The sequence below is a fragment of the Erinaceus europaeus genome, chromosome 20, assembly GCF_950295315.1.
Source record: "Erinaceus europaeus chromosome 20, mEriEur2.1, whole genome shotgun sequence".
NCBI classification, from domain to species: domain Eukaryota; kingdom Metazoa; phylum Chordata; class Mammalia; order Eulipotyphla; family Erinaceidae; genus Erinaceus; species Erinaceus europaeus.
The window spans coordinates 56,425,467-56,449,717 of record NC_080181.1 but is presented as its reverse complement, the minus strand read 5'-3'; the positions used below and the strand labels follow the sequence as shown (position 1 = coordinate 56,449,717).

The following is a 24,251-nucleotide window of genomic DNA, read 5'->3' as shown; positions in this document are numbered from 1 at the left end:
AATGAACGACGTGCCCGAGGTCAGGCAACAAGGAGGGACTTGAACCTAGGCTGTGTCTGCCCTGGCTAAAGGACTGGGGTTGGGAGCAAGCTCACTTGGCAGAACGAGCGCAGTTCACCCTGCACGGGAGCACCATGCATGGCAGTGGAGGGGCGGTGCTGTGGAGTCACTCCCTCTCCTCTTTCTCCTGGAAAATGCAGAATGAGAAGTTGTTCTGGGGGTGGGGAGGTGGGTGGTAGCGCAGTGGGTTAAGCACACATGGCGTGAAGCACAAGGACCGGCATGAGGATCCTGGTTTGAGACCCCCCGGCTCCCCACCTGCAGGGGAGTCACTTCATGGATGGTGAAGCAGGTCTGCAGGTGTCTATTGTTCTCTCCCCCTCTGTCTTCCAGTCCTCTCTCCATTTCTGTCTGTCCTACCCAACAATGGTGACATCAATAACAATAATAATAATCACCACCACCACCACCACCACCACCACAGTAACAACAACAAAAAACAAGGGCAACAAAAGGGGAAAAATAGCCTCCAGGAGCAGTGGATTCTCGGTGCAGGTACCGAGCCCCAGCAATAACCCTGGAGGCAAAAAAAAAAAAAGTTGTTCTGGGGAGGCTGTGCTGCAGTGGTGTGGCCGGTGAAAGACACTAGGAAGCTCTTGCTGTCTTGGTCACTGCTGCACTGTTGTGAGTAGTTTAGCTCTGACCTTCAGCCCCTGACAAAGTGTTCCTCCCCTCCCCTCCCCTCCCTTCTCTTCACAGGTGGTATTTGGACCCCAGACCATGAGCCTCTGCAGCCCTGCCCACTGCTCCTGGAGCTGAGACCCCTCCCAGGTAGGGCATGTACATTCTAAACCATCTTACTTGGCTGCTGTTTCTTCTTCTAACTTGTGGTGAAATGGCCCTAACAGTGTTGGCTGTGCTGCTCAGGGGCAGCTGCACAGACATAACACACATCATCCCACACCAGGTGTCCCCTGCTGACCAATGGCCACACCCCTGGCCCCTAGCAGCCACCACCCTGCTTTCTGTCTTGGGGACTCTCAGTCTGTGGATGGGGTCCCACGGTCACTCTGCTGTCCTTTTGGGCCTGTTTCACAGAGCTTGGAGTCTTCAGGCTTCGTTCCTGTCGCAGCAGGTGTGAGGACTGTGCTCTTGTTAAGGCTGAGTGACACACCACTGTGTGTTTATGCCACACTGTTGTTTGTCCATCCATCTGGGCACGGGCCCCTGTGAGCAGTGCTGCTCAGGGCCCGAGGGGACAGACACCTGCCCGCCCCCTTCTGTGCACAGAGCTGGCCGCTGCCCCATTGCCCCAGCTGCGCCCAGGGCTCTGAGGTCTCTTTTTTCCTCCCTCGGGTGTCACTGTGGCTGTCTGCTCAGGTGCTGGCTATCCTAAGTGGACTCCCTGAGTCGAACAGATGCAGAGAAGGTGCTGTGGGAGACCCCTGGTGCTGCTTGCCCAGCAGGCATTTCCCCACCAGGCCCAGCCTTGCTTCTTTCTGCAGGTCCTCTATGCCCTCCCACCCACCTGTTGTTAATAGGAGGCAAAGCCCGGATGTCATATCATGTTACCTGTAAATATTCACTGTGGCTGTAAGAGAGGAACTTCTAGTAGTCCCTCTTGTCTGATGGTGGGAGGATGCAGAGGGCTGCCCTCTGGCCACGCACAGTGGACACCTGTGTCCTGCGTGGTGGGTGTGTTGCCCTGCTGGGCTATTGAAAGGCTGCTCTGCTTTTCCAGGGAAGCTCTGCCCTGTGGTCTGAGCCCTGGTGAGTGAGAGAGGGGCAGAGGGAGGCATGGGGAGGAGTGTGTGCAGAAGAGGACGGGTGAGCGAGAGTGGCTGAGAGTGTGGGGCATCGGGAGGTGTCTCTCTGGCTGTCAGTGGCAGATGCAAATGCCTTGTGCGCCAGGGACCACAGTGACCCCAAGACTGCAGCACCTTCCTGTGGCCCCACAGACCTTTCCACTTTGGAATTCTGGCACTGTTTGCCATTGGTGGGAAGCCTGGTGGTTCCCTTGGAGCTACACACAAAGGGTACCTGGACAGAAGGAGTGAGCCTATGAAACGTACCCCTTCACCTTTCTAGGGCCCTTTAGTCAGAGTGGGGATGTTGACTAAGGCTGTTGGCTTCTTGCTTAAATTTGGGAGTCTTTGTTACCTAGAGATGAGGCTTCCCACAGTGTACTCGGAGGGACTCCCCAGCATGGAGGCTGAACAGGGAGCAAGTCTGTCTGGTGTTCCCAGTCTTGGGTCCTGTTGTTTCTTTAAAAAACAACAACAAAAAATATATTGCCACCAGGGTTATCTCTGGGGCTCAGTGCTGGCATTACGAATCCACTGCTCCACTGCTCCTGGTAGTCATTTTTTCCTTTTTTTTTTTTTTCCCCTATTGTACTTGATATAGGACAGAGAGAAATTGGAGTTTGGGGATTTGGAGACAGCATCAAGGACCTGTGCCCAGAGAGCTGAGTAGAAACCAAAGCCAAGCCGAGGGATGAGGGGACATGACGGGGCTGCAGGGGCACGCATGCCTGTGGCATGACAGCACAACAAGGTCCGAGCTCTCCCTGAGTGGGATGGTGTTGAGGGTTTGAGGCCGGGAGGACGGGGTCTGCTGGGGGATAGCGGAGCAGTGCTGGCTGGCTGGAGAGAGGACATTGGAGGCCAGGGAGATGGTGGTGGTTGTTGGGGGTCTGTTTGGAAGGAAGAGTTGGCAGAACTGCCTGTGCACTGGACGATGGGCGTGAAGGAAAGATGCTGCAAGGGGGCCGGAGCCTTGAGACCGCAGGGACAGAGCTCTAGGCTTGTGTGCTGGGCGTTTCCACGCCTGACTATGTCGGCATCCACACCCAGACTCGAGGAGACCCTGAGGAGCAAATGTGCCTGTTTTGTGAAGTAGCAGGAGGGAGGACACTTCATCATAGTGATGGGGTAAAGGTGGAAAGTTGAACCTTTAGGCAAGGTGAGGAAACAAAGCCAGGGAGCTCTTCCCTGTCTTGTGCCCGGGAGGAGCCTTTGGGCCTCTGTAGAGGTGAGGCTTGGGCTCTCTGAGGGTCTGAGCCTTCCCTTGGTGTCCTCTGGCATTTGGTGGATGTTTTTTTTGTTGTTGTTTGTTTTTGCCACAGGGTTATTTCTGGGGCTCAGTGCCCACACAAGAGTCCACTGCTTTCAATGAACAATTTCCCCCCTCTTCTTTCTTTTATCTGATAGGATGGAGGGAAATTGAGAGGAGGAGAAAAGGTAAAGAGGAAGGGAAAGAGAGAGACCATGAGCACTGTTTCACTGCTGGTGAAGCTTCTTACCCTATGGGGGGACCGGGGCTTGAACTTGGGTCCTTGCACATGGTAATGTGCACTCTTATCAGGTGCACCACTGCTCAGCCCCCCTGGTGGGTGTTTGATGATTAGTTTCCCTTTTCTATTCTTCACATCCAGAATGAAGAAGCTGGACTGGGCCTGGGCATCGGAATCAGCTGGGAGCTTTGAAAAAAAAATCCAGGGGGTGTGGTAGGAGGCACCTTCCATGTGTGAGGCCCAGGTTCAAGTCTTGACATCACATGGGACCATCATGGACAGCATGGGCGGGGAAGTACTGTGATGTCTCCCTCTGTCTGTCTTGAGGATTGCAGAGTAAAGACTAGCCCTGGAGGCAGCTCTGCAGTATTCCATGTGCCCGGCCCTGAGTCCACTTCCCGAGGACACACACGCACGCCTCCAGACCTTTCACCTGCACAGCTCTGACGGTCACACCTCTTGTTCTTCTCTTGCAGTCAGTTCGGCCACAGACAGGCTTTGGAAGCCCCTGGACCAGATCATTTCTGAGGCCCCTTCAGCTCTGACAGCCGGTGGGTCCTGACAGCATGCTTGTGATGGCTCCGCACTGGGAGAGGGCGGGGAGGAGGAGCTGCCACTGGCTCAGGGTGGCCTGAGCAGAGCAGCAGCCAGGTTTGGAGAGGCTTGGAGGAGTGCTTCTGGAAGGGGTAGGCGCCGATTCTGGAACCAGAGGTAAAGGGCCTGACCTTAGGTTGGGGAGGCTCACAGACAGATGGGGGTGTTCGGGACCCAGCTCTCTGCAGAGGGAGGCAGAGCAGGTTGTGGTGGGGTCTGCTGGGGTCCATGGTATTCTGTAGCCAGGGGGACAGCTCAGGCGTGTAGCCACTGGGGAGTGAAGTGATGGGATTGGTGGCTGAGAGCCCACGGAGCCCCACCCTGGGGGAGTGGAGCTGTGTCCCGGAATTAGATAGTGAGTCTACAGTAGAGCTTCTCCTGACCCTGCCTGGGTTTGTGGTGGCCCTTCCAGCTGAGTGTGTGCCTGGGGCTATGAGTAGATGCTGGGGTTTTTCCTAGGGACCTGCTTCTGGATCCTGATGAGAGTTGCGGGTTGTTTTATCTTATTTTGCTGATGATTAAAGCAATAGATGCCTCTCGAAATGAAACATTGTCCACTAGCTCAACATGGGACTGGGCTCAGGCAGACGTCACTGTGACTTAGGAGGGCGGTGGTGGGGCGTAGGAATGCCCATGCTGGGGGAGCTTTGACGTAGCCATGGCAGCTTCACCTGATCAAGGACTTGAGGGTTTTTTTTTTTTTTAAACATTTTATTTATTTATTAGTGAGAAAGATAGGAGGAGAGAGAGAAAGAACCAGACATCACTCTGGTACATGTGTTCCTGGGAACTGAACTCAGGACCTCATGCTTGAGAGTCCGATGCTTTATCCACTGCACCACCTCCCAGACCACTCTTTTTTTCCTGCCTCCAGGGTTTTTGCTGGAGCTCGGTGCCTGCACTATGAATCCCGCTCCTGGAGGCTTCCCCCCCTCCCTTTTGTTGCCCTTGTTGTTTATTGTTGTTGTTATTGCTGTCGTTGTTGGATAGGACAGAGAGAAATAGAGGAGGGGAAGACAGAGAGGGGGAGAGAAAGATAGACACCTGCAGACCTGTTTCACCTCCTGTGAAGTGACTTCCCTGCAGGTGAGGAGCCGGGGGCTCAAATTGGGATCCTTATGCCCGTCCTTGTGCTTCATGCCATATGAGCTTAACTTGCAGTACTACCGCCCAACACCTCTTCTTTACAAAGTTTTCTAGGAAATTTAAATTGGCTTAGGCAGTATCTCTATCTGCCCACAAGCTGCCTCCAACCACTGTTTGACCTGTTGAAAGGAAACAAACAGCCCTCTTCAAAACGTAAGTTAACTCCTGAGGCCTCCTTGGCACTGGAAAGGGTTAACCAGGCCCTCCAGGACATGCACCTTGTTCGATTCTCCCCCTCCTCTCCGGTAAACCTTCTAATCTTCAACTCCACCCCCACAGTAGTAGGGGCACTATGGCAAGACCATGGGGTTCTCGAATGGCTTCACACGCCAGTAGGAGGAGCTCCAAGACTCCTCACTGAGATAGACGCGTTAGCATTCATGGTTCGCCAAGGGAGAAATAGGTCTGTGCAGGTCTTTGTTTTTATTGTCCCCAGGCTGCTCCTTCTAAAATAGACATCTGACAGTAGCTTTCATTACCCATTTTTAAACTCTTCTCTTCCCTGTTGAAACAGTGGTGGAAGCCAGATCGTACCCTTACATCGACACACTGAGTAACATGGTGAGGAGGTGAAGCCTCCACTCACAGGTTGTAAAGCAGACTTACACCCTTCCCACAAACACTGAGAAACTCAAGTGCATTTTGTGCTCTCGCTAGTCCAGGCTTCTCATAGCCTGCTGCCTTCACTTTCCCTTTACAGATCTGCTGTTAGTTGTCTCATTAAACAAGCAGAATAGAGACCAGCTTTTTTTTTTTTTTTTTTTTTTAATGCTTTTAATGCCTCTGCCCCCTTCATATGCTGTTATAGAACTTGTATTAACCTGTGGTTGCTGAACTTAACATTGGTAATAGAACAGAGGGCCAAGTTTAGTGTCACTTGAAATTTGAAGGCTTGCATGCTGAGGGAACGCAAGATCATGTTCTTGATTCTTAGAGCCTTTCCTGTAACTCCTAGACTGGAGGAATGTGGGTGGTACAACCTTTATTTTACTTGCAGAAACTCCCAGTATATCTTCTGACAAGTAGATAAAGCCATCTCTCATTTGTCTAGGTCTTTCATTTTTTAAAAAATTCTTTTTATATTTATTTTCCCTTTATTTGCCCTCATTGCTTTTCATTGTTGTTATAGTTGTTATTGTTCTTGCTGTTGATGTCGTTGCTAGACAGGACCGAGAGAAATGGAGAGAGGAGGGGAAGACAGAGAGGGGAAGAGGATCAACACCTGCAGACCTGCTTCACCGCCTGTGAAGCGACTCCCCTGCAGGTGGGGAGCTGGGGGCTTGAACCGGGATCCTTATGCCGGTCCTTGCGCTTTGCGCCATGTGGGCTTAACCCACTGTGCTACCGCCCGGCTCCCTAGGCCTTTCATTTTAAACTTCAGAAACTGCCCTCTCCTCCAAGCCTGATTTGATGAACAAATCTGTCCTTTGATTCTCCTGCCAATCTTCATCTCACTAGAATAAATAATGTTTGATTTTTTATATTCTTATCAGAAATCCTTTGCATGTATGTTATGACTTTTAATTTCATGTCTTCTAACTCTGGTATTTCCCACCCCTACCTCTCTCTCTTTCTTTTCTATACCAGAGGTCTGCTCGGCTCTGACTTATGGTCGTACAGGGGATTGAACCTGGGAGTTGAGTCTCAGGCATGAGAGTCTCTTGCAGAGCCCTCTGGTCTGTCTTAAGGGTGGGAACCCACATGGCACATACATCCAGCTGTGGGCACTGGACAAGGGTCATATCACAAGATATGTTTTGTTTCCAGTGTCCTTTTCTGTAAGGCCTACGGATTTCTGGGCCTTTTGTGAAGGAGCATAAGGCTGGGTGTGAAAGGATGTCCTCAACTGATGCCCAGGTCTCTTTATTGATCAGGTTCACCAAGAACCCATTGTTGTAAAAATGGAATTGAGATTGCTTTTCCCCAAAATATTCCTCGGCATTTGCTTTCACTGATGCTTCTTTGCCACCACTTGGCCTACTGAAAGCTTGTCGTCTTCATTCTGCATTTTAATCTGTGGAACAGCTTTAGGGCTACTTGCCAGCCCTGAAAGTTTGTTTCACGTTATTGCTGCAGGTAGTATACAGTATTTACCTAGCGGAGACCAGTGGAGACAGAGGCCTCTTTCCCCGTGACACACACAGCCTAGTGTTCTTCTGCAAGATTGCTGGTTACCAAAGCATTTTGAATATGAGACCTCTTTTATTTTTATTTTTTTATAATTTTTATTTATAAAAAGGAAACACTGACAAAAACCATAGGATAAGGGGGGGGGGTACAACTCCACACAGTTCCCACCACCCGAACTCGGTATCCCATCCCCTCCCCTATCTCTCTGGGAGTATGGACCCAGGGTCATTATGGGATGCAGAAGGTGGGAGGTCTGGCTTCTGTAATTGCTTCCCCACTGAACATGGGTGTTGACAGGTGGATCCATACTCCCAGCCTGTTTCTCTCTTTCCCTAGTGGGGAGGGGCTCTGGGGAAGCAGGGCTCCAGGACACATTGGTGGGATCGTCTGCTTAGGGAAGGCCAGTTGGCATCACTGTAGCATCTGGAACCTGGTGGCACCGATGGTCAAAAATCCTTCCCTTTCCCGAGAATCCCAGGTTGAAAGCTGCTTTTTTCCAGAGCTCACACCAGGTGTTGTCTCCAACTTGCCATCTTGGCTCTGTCCCCTGAGACCTATTAAAATCAGCCTTCCTGTATGCTGCCACTCAGTAGTGGTTTTTTTTTTTTAATTTTTAAATTAATATTTATATTTATTCCCTTTTGTTGCCCTTGTTGTTTTATTGTTGTGGTTGTTACTGATGTCGTCATTGTTGGACAGGACAGAGAGGAATGGAGAGAGGAGGGGAAGACAGGGGGAGAGAAAGACAGACACCTGCAGACCTGCTTCACTGCCTGTGAAGCTACTTCCCTGCAGGTGGGGATCCTTACACAGGTCCTTGCGCTTTGTGCCACCTGCGCTTAACCCGCTGCGCCACTGCCTGACTCACAGTAGTGGTGTTTTCAATGCTGGTAACTAAGAGCACATATGGTGGGTATGAAATCGGAGCCCATTTTGGGTTGGGACCTACCAGCCTAGGTCATTTATGAAAGAATTTGGCTCTAGTCTAGAATTGGCCATTGGGCTGTAAACTCTCCTCTTCAGGGTTCCCCACAAATGACAGTTATAAACATTCATGCATGGGTAGGGGTAGATAGCATAATGGTTATGCAAAAAGACTCTAATGTCTGAGGCTCCAAAGTCCCAGGATCAGTCCCCACACCACCATAAGCCAGAGCTGAGCAGGGCTCTGGTTAGAAAACACACATGCATGCACTGTGTTCTCCCGAGTTCTGTGGGATTCTTTTTTCATTTTAGTGGAGCTTCTGCCTCAAGCTTACAGTAATTCTGCCTACTAGTTCCTTCAGGAATTCTAATAGATTGATTAGGACTCATGGGCCCTTTCATAATGAAGGTCTTTCTTCCCCCTCAGCCAGCTGGTGTGGATTTTTTTTTTTTTTTAACATAATTTGCTGGAAGCTACAAGGTCCCAGGTTCAGTCCCCCACAACACCATAAGCCAGAGCTGAGTAGTGCTCTGGTAAAATTAAAAAAAAAAGACAAATTGAGGGAGTCGGGCGGTAGCGCAGTGGGTTAAGCGCACATGGCGTGAAGCGCAAGGACCGGTGGAAGGATCCCAGTTTGAGCCCCTGGCTTCCTACCTACAGGGGAGTCGCTTCACAAGTGGTGAAGCAGGTCTGCAGGTGTCTGTCTTTCTCCCCCCCCCCCCCCCGTCTTCCCCTCCTCTCTCCATTTCTCTCTGTCCTATCCAACAAGGATGACAACAAAAACAGCAATAAAAACAACAATAAAAAACAAGGGCAACAAAAGGGAAAATAATTAATTTTTTTTTTTTTAAAGACACATTGAGAGGGAAGGGGGAGATAGGAAAAGAAAGACAACTGCAGATCTTCTTCACCACTTGTGAAGCATCTCCCCCGCCCATGCAGGTGGGGACTGGAGGCTTGAACCCAGGTCCTAGCTCAATGTAATATGTGTGCTCTACCAGGTGCACCACTGCCAAACTCCCTGAAGAGTTTTCTTAGATGTGTGCTGAAATTTCCTGAGCAACTAGTAGACCCTGCAATAAAAAATAGGAATTTATATTGACTTTTAAAATTAAAGTTTCCCGATCGTCTGTGAGTAGGAGCTCACCTTGAGAGAGGACAGAGTGTCAGCCTCAGTCCTGGTGTCTTCTTACCCCGGGGGTTGACACAAGTGATAGTGTGCTCCCACGGCTCCTCAATACCTGCTCACAGCCAGGGACTCTGCTTTGCTGTCGGCGGGGCCACTGCACACCCCGCGTGAGTGCACCAAGCCTGGATCGAGTTTGCTATGATGCTTCAGGATGCTCTGGGTAGAAATTTGGGGACAAAAATGGGCCTGTGTGCTGTCCCCATAGGCAGCCGTCGGTGGCTTGCCTCCCCAGTGCCGGCATGCTGCTTGCTGCGGTAGTTTGCAGACACCTCTGTGTGCTCAAGCCCTTGTGTTTGGCAACGTTATTTATTTAACGATTTATTTATGTATGGTGGGGAGGCAGCCAGAGTGTCACTAGCACACCCAGTGTCAGGGATTAAATTCAGGACTCCATGCTTGAGAGTCTGACACTTTATTCATGGCAACATCTCCTGGGCTGAAGCACTTTTAATTTTAATGCTGCTACTTCACTGATTTTCTAGCTGACACTTCCCTGCAGAGTGATTTTTAAAATATTTAATTTTTGATATATATGGGGGGGGGGAGGGACCCCTGACCAGAGCTCTGCTCGGCTCTGGTTTATAGTGGTGTGGGGGATTGAACCTAGGACTTTGGAGCCCCAGGCATGAGAGTCTCTTTGCATAACCATTATGCTATCTCCCCTGCCCATGATTGGTTTTAAGGACTTTGTGGTGGTGATTTTTGCAAGAAACGCCTTTCACTCTTCTCATTTGCTGCCAATTTAGTTTTCCTTATTAGGACTACATAAAAAATAGGACTTGGAATTGGGCGGTGGCGCACCTGGTTGAGCGCATATGTCACAGTGCTCAAGGACCCAAGTTTGAGCCCCTGGTCCCCACCTGCAGGGGGAAAACTTTGCAAGTGGTGCAGCAAGGCTGCAGGTGTCTCTCTTTCTCCCTCTCTGTCTCCCCTACCATCTCAGTTTCTGGCTGTGTCTATCCAATAAATAAAGATGAATAAGAAAATAGGAATTGACTTCTCAGGATTTCACCTTTGGTATTTAAAACCCCAAAGTGGCAACATCTTTTTTTTTAAGCTATATATATATATATATATTCCCTTTCGGTGCCCTTGTAGTTATTATTGTTGTCGTTGTTGGATAGGACAGAGAGAAATGGAGGGAGGAGGGGAAGACAGAGAGGGGGAGAGAAAGACACCTGCAGACCTGCTTCACCGCCTGTGAAGCGACTCCCCTGCAGGTGGGGAGCCGGATGCTCGAACCGGGATTCTTCTACTGGTCCTTGCACTTTATGTCACGTGCACTTAACCCGCTGCGCTACCGGCTGACTCCCAGGCATTTTTTTTTCTCCTTGTTTTTGACCCCTTCCTGTGGGTTCTCTGCCAGGAGAACCTTCCTTTGTGCTGAGGACATGCCTCTTCAAGGCCTCCTGACTTAGGTTCTCAGCTCATCCTGCACACACCCACAGCTCCTTCTCACCTTCCTCACCTGTGTCTTCTGCCCTTCTCCCTCAATCTTTATTTCCCTTCTTAGCAATTAAAAAAAAAAAAAAAGAGGGAGGGTTGTATGAGCTTGTAAAGCCAGTGTCCTGAGGGTATTGTTTCTAGCCAGGCTCAACCCCGAGGCAGAGTCACTCTCCCTGCTGTCACTGACCCAGCACACCCCCTTGTTTGTGTGCTTCTGTGCATGTCCTTGTCCGGGGCGTGGCCACATCATCAGCATTTCACCTTATTATTACTGCTGTGGTTAGCTGTCTTCCCAGCGGGGCTGTTTTTCATTTTCTGATGCAGACAGATGCGTTTGGTCGAGGTTGGTGGGGGTGGGGGCAGAGATCGAACTTGCAGACTGCTCCCGTGGGGTGGTAACAGATATGTTTGCCTTGCCACTCACTCCCCCAGGCCCTAAGGTTCTTCTCCTTATTTTCTCCTTTAAAAATTATAAAAGCAGTCTATCAGAGCAGAAGGAATTTTGAAGAAAAAAAAGCCATCAGTAACCCTTACATCATTCTTTTTCTTCTAATCTTGTCGAAAATACTTCCTTAATTGTACATCTCTAAAATCATAGTTTAGAAACATTTTTTGTGTTCTTCCTGTCGTAGGAAGATAGAGAGGTAGATAGAAGATAGAGAGGTAGAAGATAGAGAGGTATTCAAGTTAGCTAATTTGCTGGCCTTTGACTTTTTTTTTTTTTTTAACAAGTAGCTCTTCATGTTGCTATGTAGTTCTGTGTTTTGTTTGTTTGTTTCCAGAGCAACACACAGCTCTGGCTTTTGTTTCCTTTCTTTCTTTCTTTCTTTCTTTCTTTCTTTCTTTCTTTCTTTCTTTCTTTCTTTCTTTCTTTCTTTCTTTCTTTCTTTCTAACCAGAGCACTGCTCAGCTTTGGCTTATGTTAGAACCTGGGACTTTGGAACCTCAGGCATAATAGGCATGCTATTTTACACCCCACCTCCACTTATGGTTCAGTTGAGGGATTGAACCTATTGAACCTGGGACTTCAGATCCTTAGACCTAGAAGTCTTTTGCATAAGCATGATGATAGCTCCCTTACCCTACCCATTATATAGTTTCTATGATTAGGATTTTTAATGACTGCATTATTCTATTGTCTAGTTCCCTGTTATTGGGCATTAGACTCTGTGTGTGTGTGTGTGTGTCTTCTTGATATTTTAATAATGTAACATACACTTTTACATCCAGGTTTTGTTTCTAGCATACATCCCTGCAGCAGGGTGCCTGGATCTAGGGATTTCCTTCTCAACTAGTTTTCTGCAGCTACTGTGCTATTCTGAGAGTTGGCTTGGTTGTTTGCATTCTGCTAAGCACTGTGTAGGGAGACTGTGAGCGGGGAGGGCCTAGGGGTGCTGGTGTGGGACCGAATGGTTGGGCTGAGCAGGGGAGGCACTGGGGCTCCTTGAACTCTTTTGAGCAGGGCTGAGGCTTCATGTTGCTTTCAAGTTACTTCCTGAGAGAAGGCTCCTTTCCTGGGGCCTGGGCTTTCTCTGCACTCCAGTTCTGTAGCTCTGCTCCCCACCAGGAAGGAAACAGGTGGTCTTTCTTTTCTTTGCTTGTTAAGTGAAAATAAAATCTAGGGCTTCTCCCAAATGGTTCTCAGAATGATTTGATAACTGTGGTCCTTTGAGTCATCCTGCCCCTAAAGATACTGGGTCATATACATTAAGCTGGCAATTTTAGGGTGAAAAAATAAATGACTAGGTAGACACTGCCTAGAGAACACATGTAGGTATTAATACCCATTTATTTACTTGTCTGTTGATTGGTGTATGAGAGGGTGGTGTGGAGAACCAGAACGTCACTCTGACTTGCCAGAGGTCCAGCTGGGGGATTTCATGCTGTAGAGTCCAGTGCCTCATCTACTGCACTTCCTCCGGGGTCTCTTCATACTCTTCTCCTTCTCCATCTCCTTTTTTTTTTTTTTTTTTTTTTTGCCAACAGGGTTATCACTGGGGCTTGTTGCCAGAACTATGAATCCACTGCTTCTGGCTGCCATTAAAAATTTTTTTGTTTTATATTTATTTATTTTCCCTTTTGTTGCCCTTGTTGTTTTTTATTGTTGTTGTAGTTATTATTATTGTTGTTATTGATGTTGTCATTGTTGGACAGGACAGAGAGAAATGGAGAGAGGAGGGGAAGACAGAGGAGGAGAGAAAGATAGACACCTGCAGACCTGCTTCACCGCTTGTGAAGTGATCCTTACGCCAGTCCTTGTGCTTTGTACCTTGTGTGCTTAACCTGCTGTACTACTGCGCGACTCCCACTGGCTGCAATTTTTTCCACTTTTTTTTTCTATTTTATATGATAGGACAGAGAGAAATTGAGAGAGGACAGGGAGATAGAGAGACACCTGCAGATCTGCTTCACTGCTTGTGAAGCATTCCTCATGCAGGTGGGGAGCCGGGACTTGAACCACTTCCTTGCTCATGATGATATGTGCACTTAGCCCCACCCAGCCCAGCCCCTGTCTCTTTATACTTTTCTAGAATTTATTTGTGAGTGAGCATAAACCCTGGCATCAGCAAATCATTTTAGATTTGATTGCATTCATGCAAAAAAAAATAGCTTGAGAACTTTATGACTAATCACTAAATATAAATGAGCAGAAGTTAGAGCCAAGTCTTCTATGTGAATCAGAAGTCTTCGAAAGACAGGAAGGAGGTGTTGAGCCCCACCCTGCCCCTGTGCCCCTGCTGTCTAGTGATGATTACAGAGCGGTCATAGGGGTGTCAATGTCCCTGCAGAGACTGAGAGTGTGTGGGGTTTGTGAGCCCGCTGGGAATCTCCTGGTACAGAGGCTTACCATTACACCCATGTGTCTCTCCAGTCCCTCCCAGCTCTCTCCCCCTGGCCCCAGTGTTGTAAAGACCTGCCTGTGGTGAGAGTTAAGAGTGGTTTCCCATAGCGTGGGGCTGTGCACATGTGCTGTGTGGACACTAGAGAGTCTGCCAGGGCTCAGCGTGACCATTCTGTTCTTTTTCTGTCCAGCCAAGCTACCATCCAGCCATGGGGGATATGAAAACTCCAGATTTTGATGACCTTCTGGCTGCCTTTGACATCCCCGACCCCACCAGCCTGGATGCCAAAGAGGCCATCCAGACCCCGACTGAGGAGAATGAGAGCCCCCTCAAGCCCCCAGGCATGTGCATGGAGGAGAGCGTGTCCTTGGCCCACTCAGGGTCCACCTCCGACGTGCCGGCTGTGAGCGTCATCGTCAAGAACACGAGCCGCCAGGAATCATTCGACTCTGAGAAAGACCACATTGCCCCCAGCCTCCTGCACAATGGGTTCCGGGGCTCCGACTTGCCTGCAGACCCCCACAGCCTGGGTCACGGCTGCGGGAAGTTCGAGTCCACTTTCATGAACGGGGACAGCACTCGGGGATTCTCTAGCAAGCCGGAGCCCACCAAATCGGAGCCACTCCCAAACTTTAACCAGTTCAGCCCCGTCTCCAGTCCTGAGCCCGAGGAGGCCGTCAAAGACAACGGCTTTGGGATGAAGCCCAAGCACTCCGACAGTTATTTCCCACCCCCTCCTGGCGGGGGCACCGTCCTGGAGGCTCTGTCCAAGTTTCCGGTCACTGAGCTGCATATGTTCGATCACTTGTGTAAGAAAGAGCCCAAGCTAGAGCCGCTGCCCTCGGGGAGCCCACGAGAGCTGGAGTGTGGTGGGCAGAAAGCAGCTGAGCCTCACAAGGAGCTAGACGCCAGTCGCTTCTTTGGAGAAGCTTTGGGGTTCAACAGTCACCCCAGCAACAGTATTGGGGAGCTCAAGGGGCTGGCCCCAGAGCTTGCTTCCTGCTCCTCCGTGCCCCCCCGGCAGCGCCTCAAGCCAGCTCACTCCAAGCTGTCCTCCTGTGTGGCAGCCTTGGTAGCCCTGCAGGCCAAGAGAGTGGCCAGTGTCACCAAGGAGGAGCAGCCTGGCCACCCCAAGGACCCCTCAGCACCCACTAAAGAGGTCTCCAAGGGCAGCCCCCAAATGCCCAAGTCACCAAAGAGTCCCCGGAGCCCCCTGGAGACCGCCAGGAAAGGCGGCAAGCCCTCAGACAGCCCTCGGAGTGTCTGCAGCGATGCCAGCAGCAGGGGCTCCCCATCTGTGGCTGCCAGCTCCCCACCAGCAATTCCCAAAGTCCGAATCAAAACCATCAAGACGTCCTCGGGGGAGATCAAGAGGACGGTCACGAGGATCCTGCCAGACCCTGATGACCCCATGAAGTCCCCCACGGGGTCACCTCTGGGGAGCACGGTCACAGAGGCCCCCAGCGAGGGGCCAGAGGACGAGGAGCACTCTCAGGGGGCGACCCCCACAAATTCAGGGAGCCCCCAGGGCACTAGGAAGGCGGGAGAGAAAGCCAGCGGGTCTCCCTGTGGTGGCTCTGGGGCTCGTAGCAACAAGGGGCCTGGCTCAGGCGTGCAGGCGGGCAGGAAGGCGGCCCCCAGCACGGCCACTGCCCAGGCCCCCGCCAGCCTGCTGCCCAAAGCCGTGCACCTGGCCAACCTGAACCTGGTGCCCCACAGCGTGGCCGCCTCTGTCACGGCCAAGTCGTCGGCCCAGCGACGCGGCCAGGCGCAGCCCACGCAGATGTCGGTGCCGCTGGTGCACCAGGTGAAGAGGGCCGCCCCGCTGGCTGTGGAGGTGTTCCACAAGGTCCTGCATAGCTCCAACCCCGTGCCCCTGTACGCACCCAACCTCAGCCCACCCGCTGACAGCCACATCCACGTGCCGGCCAGCGGCTACTGCTGCCTGGAGTGTGGCGATGCCTTTGCCTTAGAGAAGAGCCTGAGCCAGCACTACGGCCGGCGCAGCGTGCACATCGAGGTGCTGTGCACACTCTGCTCACAGACGCTGCTCTTCTTCAACAAGTGCAGCCTGCTGCGCCACGCCCGAGACCACAAGAGCCGGGGGCTGGTCATGCAGTGCTCGCAGCTGCTAGTTAGACCCATCGCTGCCGACCAGATGTTCCTGCCGGCCCCCTCCGGCGCCCCCGCGCCCCCACCTGCCCCCTCCTCCCCCAGGCCCGGCCCCTTGGCCCCGGCGGACAGTGCCAACTCCCCCATCCCCGCTCTGCCGCTCTACCCGGACCCCGTGAGGCTCATCCGGCATGGCGTCAAGTGTCTGGAATGTCACCGGCAGATGCGTGACTACATGGCCATGGCCGCGCACTTCCAGAGGACCGCAGACGAGAGCGAGGGGCTGGTGAGTGGGCCCTCCTGGGAGGGAGGGGGGCCAGGCCCTGTCTGAACGCTCCGAGGGCTCACTGTGGCTTGGGGAGACCCACTCACCTCACCTATCTCTCTGGACGGGCTGTGTCTTGGCAGCTGCCCTGCAGGCCTACCTGGCCGCCTCCCTGCAGGGCCTCCTGGTCCCGCCGGCAGCCTGGGGCACGGGCTGAGTCACTGCCCTGTGCCTCTGTCTGTGCTGACCACTGCATCTTCATGAAGTTATCTCACTGCCATGCTTTTCAGAATCCCTCTGGGAGACTGTGGTAGGAGGGAGAAGAGTGGGGTTTCTCCCCTCCATGTCCTCAGATTCCAAGAAAGCAGGGGTGCTATCTGCTGGTTCCTGTTCTTGTTATGCTGACAGCAGCTGTGCTTGCCTTTCTCATGTCATCCTGTGCTGAGCTCGCTGTGGGCACTGTCTGCACTGCCACGGTCCTGTCACCAGCTGGCCTCCGATGCCCCCAGGAGGCCTTCCTGCTCCCCAGCTCTACCCTCACCTGCCCGGGCCCACCCTGCTGCCCCCCTGCACCTTGGGAAAGCAGCAGGAACTCCTATCTCCTGGGCTCTGCAGGGCTGTGCATGCCTATTTGTGCCGGTGGGCTTGGCACCAGCACACCAGTGCCCACTGTGTGTACAGAGGCCTGTGGATCACGCCAGGGATTCTACAGAAGGGGCTCATGGGGCTCAGCCAGCACAGGACAGTCACCGTCAGAGGTCTGAGTGCAGAGTGCAAGCAAGAGGCAGGCTGTTAGTGTGGGCCACTTTGGGGCAGAGGCAGGAGGGACTGGGTCTGAGCCTGTCTGCAGCCCCCACACCATTGAGGAGGCTGAGTGGCTCTGGCCTCTCCTTCACCCTCTCTGAATGTGCGCTTGCTTTCCCTCCAGTGGGTCCCCGGTCCCTTTCCCTGGGCTTAGGTGGCCCTGCTGCCGGGCACTTCCCCACCCTGTTTCCAGGCTTAGCAGTTGCTCACCCTGCACCTCCCCTAGTGGGAGCTGGACCAGAGGATTCCAGGCAGGAGGGGGGACACCTGTAGACCTGTCAGGTTTCTCTCCACCCAAATCTCAACCCTCACAGAACCTGAGGGGAAGGGGAGGCCTGAGCTCTGGGTTTGTTGGAGGCTGCACTTCCCAGTCTTCAGCTATGTCCAGGGCAGGGATAGTCACACAGGGTGCAGGTGGGCTTCCTTTTTCTTTCTGGGAGCCTGCTCCTGACTGATAGGCTTCCCTTTGCAGGGGAGAGTCCTGCCCACTGCATCCCAGGCCCCAGCTGTGGCATGAAGTCAGTGCAGAGACTTTTTCCCATTCTGAAGCCTTTATTATCAAAAGACATCATCATACTTAGTAAAATTATCAACAGTTCCTTACCTAATAACAATTGGTATTCAATTTTCCTGGTTTTGTTGGAATTGATCTTTTTGCAGTTGGGCTTGTTTGGAACCAGGAGTCAAACATCACATTCAACGTTACAGTTGTTCATGCCTTTTCAGTTTCTTAATCTAGAACAGTTACTTTTCCCACTGCACCCCTCTGGGTGCCTCTCCCCCTTTTTCATGTCATTGGTTTTCAGAAGAAACTGAAAATGTGTTCTGAGAAGTTTCTAGGACAATTCTGGGTTTGATTGCTTCCTGAGAATCTCCCAGCATAATTTGATTGCTTCCTCTTACAACTTGTTCTGTGGACTGAAGTGAGCAGTCAGGCTTGATGACATTAAGGTTCAGGTTGAGGCAGGTGAGCCCTGCGTTCTTAATTTCAGGGCCACAGCATGCCTGACTCTCTGCTTTAACGGTGTGCCGAGCTCCGCCTGGGGATTGAGGTGATGCTCTGCTCTGATGCCTTCACTGTGAAGGGGTCAGTAAAACTGTCACTTGCCTAATGACACGACTTGGTTAGCAATCACTTTTGTAGTCAGTAGCCTTACTAAGAGCAGCAACGGTGCTCGTCATTTCCCAACTAAAAGTCTATAGAAAACACCTTTCCCTCTTCTCTGAGGACTCTTGGGCTGTCTTAAAATGTACCATTTTTTTTATACATCAAGAGCACCATGGGCAAGCCCCAGCATCTGTACTAACTGACAATTTAATAAAATCCAGTACTGCCAAAAAAAAAAAAAAAAAAAGTTCTGTTTTGACAAGTGGGACACATCTAATTGATTTCCTTTTGCTAAGTTTTCACAGTACTGAGTCGTTGCCCTAGTAAGCTCACAGTGTCTTAAGAGACTCTATTACTTTTTAATAGTGGTAAGATACAGATGACATAAAGTTTATTACTAAAAAAAAAAAAAAAAAGCTTTTCATGGGAGAATGAGGGGGAGGCAGACACCAGAGGACTACTCAGCTATAGCATAAGTGGTGCTGGGAATAGAACCTGGAACCTTAGGTATGCAAGTCTGGTGCTGTACCTAATGTGTATCTCCCTAAAAACTATCACTAAAAATTATCATTTCATGTGAGAGACCAGATCACCACTCGGCCATATGCAGTGCTAGGGACTGAACATGCACGCACTGTACTGCTGAGCCACCTCCTCGACTTCCATTGTACCTTTTTCTGAGGGTCCAGTTCAGTAGTGCTGAGTCCATGAGCACTGCTGGGCAGTCCCCACTGTCCATCCTGTGGGCCTGAAGCAGCTCTCCACTCTAATCCTCCCCATAGCCTCTGGCAATCACTATTCTGCTTTTGTTCCTGTGAAGTGCACTCTTGTACTTCCCCATGTAAGTGGGATAACTCAGTTTCTGTGTTTTTGTAGCTGGCTGACTCATTTATCTTAAGGTCATACTGGGGCCTTGCATATGCACAATATAACCACTTCCAGGCCAGCTTTATGTTCTTTCTGTTTTAGATGAACAGAAGGAGAGAGACAAGGAAACACCCCGGTACCATGGTGTTTCCATATGGTGCTGGGTTCAGACCCAGGGCCATTCACATGGTAAGGCATGTGCTCTGTGGAGTGAGCTATATTCTGCCCCTTGTGACTGACTTATCTAACTTAGCATGGTATCCTCAACGTTTATTCGAGTTGTAGCATGTGAGAAGACTTCCTCTTACTTGTTTTTAAAAATATTTAATTTTAATGAGTGCGACATACAGAGAAAAAGAGACAGAGACACGCACACACACACATACACGCACGTGCGTGTGCGCGCACACACACACACACAGAAGAGCCCTGCTCAGCTTTGGCTGATGGTGGTGCTGGAATTGAACCTGGGACCTCAGAGCCTCAGGCATGAAAATCTTTCCATAGCCATTATACTGTCTCCCCAGCCCCTTCTTCTTCTTCTTCTTTTTTTTTTTTTTAAGATTTTTAAAAAGATGTATTTGATTTATTATGTGTGTGAGAGACCTGTGCACCCTCAGTTTGGCATAAGGCAGATGGAACCTGTGACCTCTGAGGTCTCAGGCATGCATGATCTCTGCGCTAATAGTCATTGACATTTTCCCTCTATTGAAATAAACGGAGGAGAGGGAGAAGCTGCAGCAGCACTGCTGTGGAAGTGTCAGCAGCGGTCAGACCGGCTTCACTGGCTGGGCCACGCCAGCAGCAGGGCTCAACAGTCTCCACTGGTGATCCTCGCTGCATCTAGCCTATGAGCTGACGGCCACTCAGCTGCTGTGAATATGCTGCCGGAGCACCTCATGGAGAGCACTCCTCCGACTCAGCGATGAGTGCACACAGAAGCAAAGCAGCGGGATCCTGTGGCAGCCTTGTTGCAGCTTTATTTATTTACTTACTTGTTCCGTTTTGTTGCCCTTGTTGTTTTACTGATGTCGTCATTGTTGGATAGGACAGAGAGGAGGGGAAGAGAGGACGAGAAAAGATAGACACCTACAGACCTGCTTCACCACCTGTGAAGTGACTCCCCTGCAGGTGGGCCGCCGGGGGCTCGGGCCGCTGGGGGCTCGGGCCGCTGGGGGCTCGAACTGGGATCCTTAAGCCACCGGGATCCTTAAGCTGGTCCTTGTGCTTTGTGGCACGTGCGCTTAACCTGCTGTGCTACCGCCCGACTCCCATTGTTGCAGCTTTTTAAGGAACACTACCGGTTTGCAGTAGCTGCACCGATTTAATTTCTCAGCAGCAGTGCTACAAGGGTTTTGGTTTCTGCATCTTGACCAACTTGCGTTAACTTTCTGTCTTCTGACAGTGGCCGTGCTTGTGCGTGTGGCACCTCTGCCTGGCCATGTGCACCAGCCAGATTCAAGCTCGGCCCCCACTGCACTGAAGGAAGCTTTGGTGTTGTGGTCTCTCTCACTCTCTGACTCACTTCCTCTCTGTCTCTTTGAAACAAAATAAAACAAACAGCAAACTTACAAAGGTTATTAAGAGTCGAGGGAGGCAGCGTAATAGTTATGCCAAAAAGGCTTTCATGCATGTGGTACTAAAAGCTCCAGGTTCAATCACCTGCACCATCATAAGCCAGAGCTGAGCAGTGCTCTGGTGAAGAAATAAATAGACAAATAAGTAAATAACAGAGGTGTTTAGAAGCACTCTGTATGGTTGCGTCATCAACTTGCGGTGTGCTGTACTCTCATGCCCTCGTCCCCACCATCGCCTGGTCTTGCCTGTGCTAACAAAGTGCATTCCCACCTGCCCCTCCTTCCTCACCACAGCTTGGTGGTCACGCTTCCGCTGTTGCTCCGTTGTGCTGCTGCTTCATCGCCTTTCTTCCAGATAAAGCATGTATGTCTCATGCCCTACCTACTTCTTTTTTTTTTTTTTAAAAATTATATTTATTTTCCCTTTTGTTGCCCTTGTTTTTCATTGTTGTTGTAGTTATTATTGTTGTTATTGTACAGGATAGAGAGAAATGGAGAGAGGAGGGGAAGACAGAGAGAGGGAGAGAAAGACAGACACCTGCAGACCTGCTTCACCGCCTGTGAAGTGACTCCCCTGCAGGTGGGGAGCCGGGGGCTCGAACTGGGATCCTTACGCTGGTCCTTGCACTTTGCACCATGTGTGCTTAACCCGCTGCGCTACCGCCTGACTCCCACCCTACCTACTTCTTACCCAAAATGTAGGATACTTGTTATTCACACCTAAAGTAATACTTAAAAATTCTTGGTATTGGATGTCCCAGACACATGTAGAAATGGCAACAGTGGTGGATGCAGCCCTCTGCTGACAGGTGGCCTGTCTCTTTCTCACCTACTCTTCCCCCATCCCAGCATCACCCTGTCTGCAAATATTTCAGATAGTTACACAATTTATTCACATATTTGTTTATTAAGAGAGGAAGGGAGGGAGAGAGAAGGGGAGGGAGAGGGAGAGGGAGAGGGAGAGAGAGAGAGAGAAAACGAACCAGAATAGCATTCTAGCATGGCATATCCTGGGATTGGACTTGGGACCTTGTACCTGCAGCTCAGAAGTTCTGCCTATCTCCCATGCCATGAGAAGTTTTTTTTTTTTGTTTGTTTTTTTAATAAAGACAGGCAGAGAGAGTGAAAGAAATCACAACACTGAAGCTTCCTTCAATTTGGTGGAGTCTGGGCTTGAACCTGGACCATGCACATGGCAAAGCAGTGTACTACCCAAGTGAGGTCCTCCACCTGCCCTATAATGAGGTTTTAAATATATATAATAATATATAAGCACATCTCAAAATTAATGGTAATTTCTTGGTAGCAAGTCTTCAGTGTCTCAATACTATTTATGCTCAGATATCCCAGATTGTCTCATCTTGTCACAACTGGCTTGCTTGACCTGGGACCCCAGTAAGCATCTACTTCAGTCCGGAAGCTGCTCTTCCCACCCTCCTCCCTGGCAATTTATTGCAGAGGCGTCGCCAGGCGTCGCTTGCTGGCTGAGTCTAGCCTAGCTCGCTCTCTATCTCCTGCACCCTGACCCCAGCCCCAGGAGGGTGCTGTTCCTCTGCATTGAGCTGGGCCTCTGGGGTGGGGGTGCTGAAGGGGCACCAGCTTGGGCTGCCTGGGCATTCACCTTCCAGAGCACCTGCCAGTAGCTTTAGGACTCTCCACCCCTGCTGCCTTCATGCCCTGTTTTGGGATGTATCTGCTCTTCCATGACTGGCCGCCCCCCCAGAGTCACAAGTGGAAATGGGCAGGGTCACCCGTTCCACATCAGGAACTTCTGAGGGCCAGGCAGGGTCCGCCCTCGTCCTCTTTGAAGTCTCTGAGCTGAGTGGAGCACTGCCCTGAGGCCATGCGAGGCAGGGGCTAGAAGTGCCTCAGCCTGGGGGAGAGCTGTTCCCCTCTAGCCTGGTGGAGGGAACGCAGTGCTGGGGCAGGCCTGCTGTGACTGCTGAGGGGGAGGCCAGGCTTGCTGGGCCACCTGTGTCTGCCTCCCACATAAACACACACTGAGGGCTGGGGCAGGGCTGGGACCCATGGAGTCCAGGACAGAATGGTTGGGGAGGGGTCACTGTGACCCAGGCCCTGGGGAAGCCAGACAGCTGTAAGTACAGAGCTGGCCCTGCACCCTGCCAACTGCTTTCCGGTGTTCTTCCCCAGACGTGCCAGGTGTGCCAGATGCTGCTGCCCAACCAGTGTAGTTTCTGTGCCCATCAGCGGATCCACGCACACAAGTCCCCCTACTGCTGCCCGGAGTGTGGAGTCCTCTGTCGCTCTGCCTACTTCCAGACCCACGTAAAGGAGAATTGCCTGCACTATGCCCGCAAGGTGGGCTACAGGTGGGTGCTGCCCGCTCGCCCTCTTGGGGTGGCAGAGCTCACTCCATGCTGAGCCTTGGTCCTGAGGAGACTTGGACCCTGGCACCATAAGACAAGAATACCAGCTCCTGGTCATACAGACACCTATGCTTGTGGAGAATAAGAAGAGCAAGAAGGAGAAGAACCAGGAGTGTAGAGAGATTGACCATATGGAAAATAGCTGTGGGGGAGGTTAGAATAGATACAACATTCACTTTGTCCGTGTGGTTTTGAAAAGTGTGTAAGAACAGCTCATCTGACCAAGCTCCCAACTGAGATCCCAGCACATAGCAAAGGGCTAAGGAATGACAAGCCTTTCTGCAAAGCAGGACTGGGTGAGCTGGGGGTGGGATGGTGGGAAACGAGACCGCGTATTCCTGGCCAGGGGTTTGGACAGCGAACAATGACGGGTGTGTGAGTGGAGAGGGAAGTGACGAGCTGGCCCGCACGGCAGGAGTGGGGAGGTGTTGGAGACTGGCTGGGAGGCGACAGAGCAGACAAGATGCTGCAGACCTCAGCCACGGCAGGGCTCTGACTGGAGAGGGGGCTGGCTTGGGAGTAACTTGGGACCCGGAAGCCTTAGGACTTGATAAGAGCTGCTATGAGCCAGGGGGTCAGTGGGGGGCCTGTGAGGACTCCCAGGTGTCTGTCCCCCCTGGCATAAATACTGCTAAGTGCAGACTGAGTTCTGCACATTGTGGAGAATGCAATGCTGGGAGAAGCTAAGCCAGCAGAGATGGGGTGCTTCAAAGATCTGGCAGAAGAGCATGGTGGCAGCATCCCAGCTGTGAGCCCCCCCTTTTAAAATTTCTTTATTGGGGGATTAATGTTTTACAGTTGACAGTAAATACAATAGTTTGTACATGCATAACTTTTCTCAGTTTTCCACATAACAATACAACCCCCACCAGGTCCTCTGCCATCCACCCACCCCAGAGTCTTTTACTTTGGTACGATCCAGCTGCAGCTTTATTGAGTTAGTCTGCCAGGGCTGAGGGGGAGAGTGAAGGACTGCTCTGCTGTTCTGTCTGGTTTTGGGGAGCAAACCCCGGCCTCTACATGCAGGACATGTCCATGGTACAGTGCTGAAGGAAACACCTGGGCGTGGTTTTTGCAGCATTCAGTAAGTGCCTTCCTAATTTCAACTTGAATGTGTGCTGCTTGTTCCAAGACTCACTTCAGTCCAGTAGCATTGCAATTAGTGTTACATTTTTATTTTTGATTTTTTCCCCCGCTAACACAGTGCTCAGCTCAGGTGCTGTTTGTGATTGAGCCTGGGACCTCCAAGCCTCAGGCATGAAAATCTCTTGTAGAAATTGCTATATGACCCAATCTTTGACTTAAAATTTTTTTATTAGTGATTCAGTATTGATTTATAAAATTACATGTGAATAGGGGTATAATTCCACACCATTCCCACCACCAGAGTTCTGAATCCCAATTGCAAACCACTGAGGTTCTCCCAAGGTTGCAGACATGGTTAACTGTCATCTCTGCAGCTGTCTGTCTACATTTATAGATAATCGCCCCCATTTTCTGCCAGGTCCTGTCTAAGCCACACGTCACCCTGTTGCTACATTCAAATATCTCTCCCCTTTTCTT

The 24,251-nt window shown here is 51.0% G+C and overlaps 1 protein-coding gene across 3 annotated transcripts in view; it reads left to right on the top strand.

Moving 5' to 3' along the window:
- Positions 1-3,525: 3,525 nt before the first annotated feature.
- The window catches only part of ZNF592 (zinc finger protein 592), a 32,732-nt gene continuing 12,006 nt past the window's right edge, over positions 3,526-24,251 (top strand). The window contains exons 1-3 of one of the 3 annotated variants that reach the window (XM_007539875.3): positions 3,526-3,846; positions 13,759-15,966; positions 22,453-22,631. In XM_007539875.3, the coding sequence (XP_007539937.1) occupies positions 13,777-15,966; positions 22,453-22,631 (2,369 nt within the window). In that variant the 5' untranslated portion in view covers positions 3,526-3,846; positions 13,759-13,776. Of the gene's footprint in view, positions 3,847-3,885; positions 4,007-13,758; positions 15,967-22,452; positions 22,632-24,251 lie in introns of those variants that run through there. The other 2 variants (XM_060179474.1, XM_060179473.1) reach the window with 2 other exon arrangements.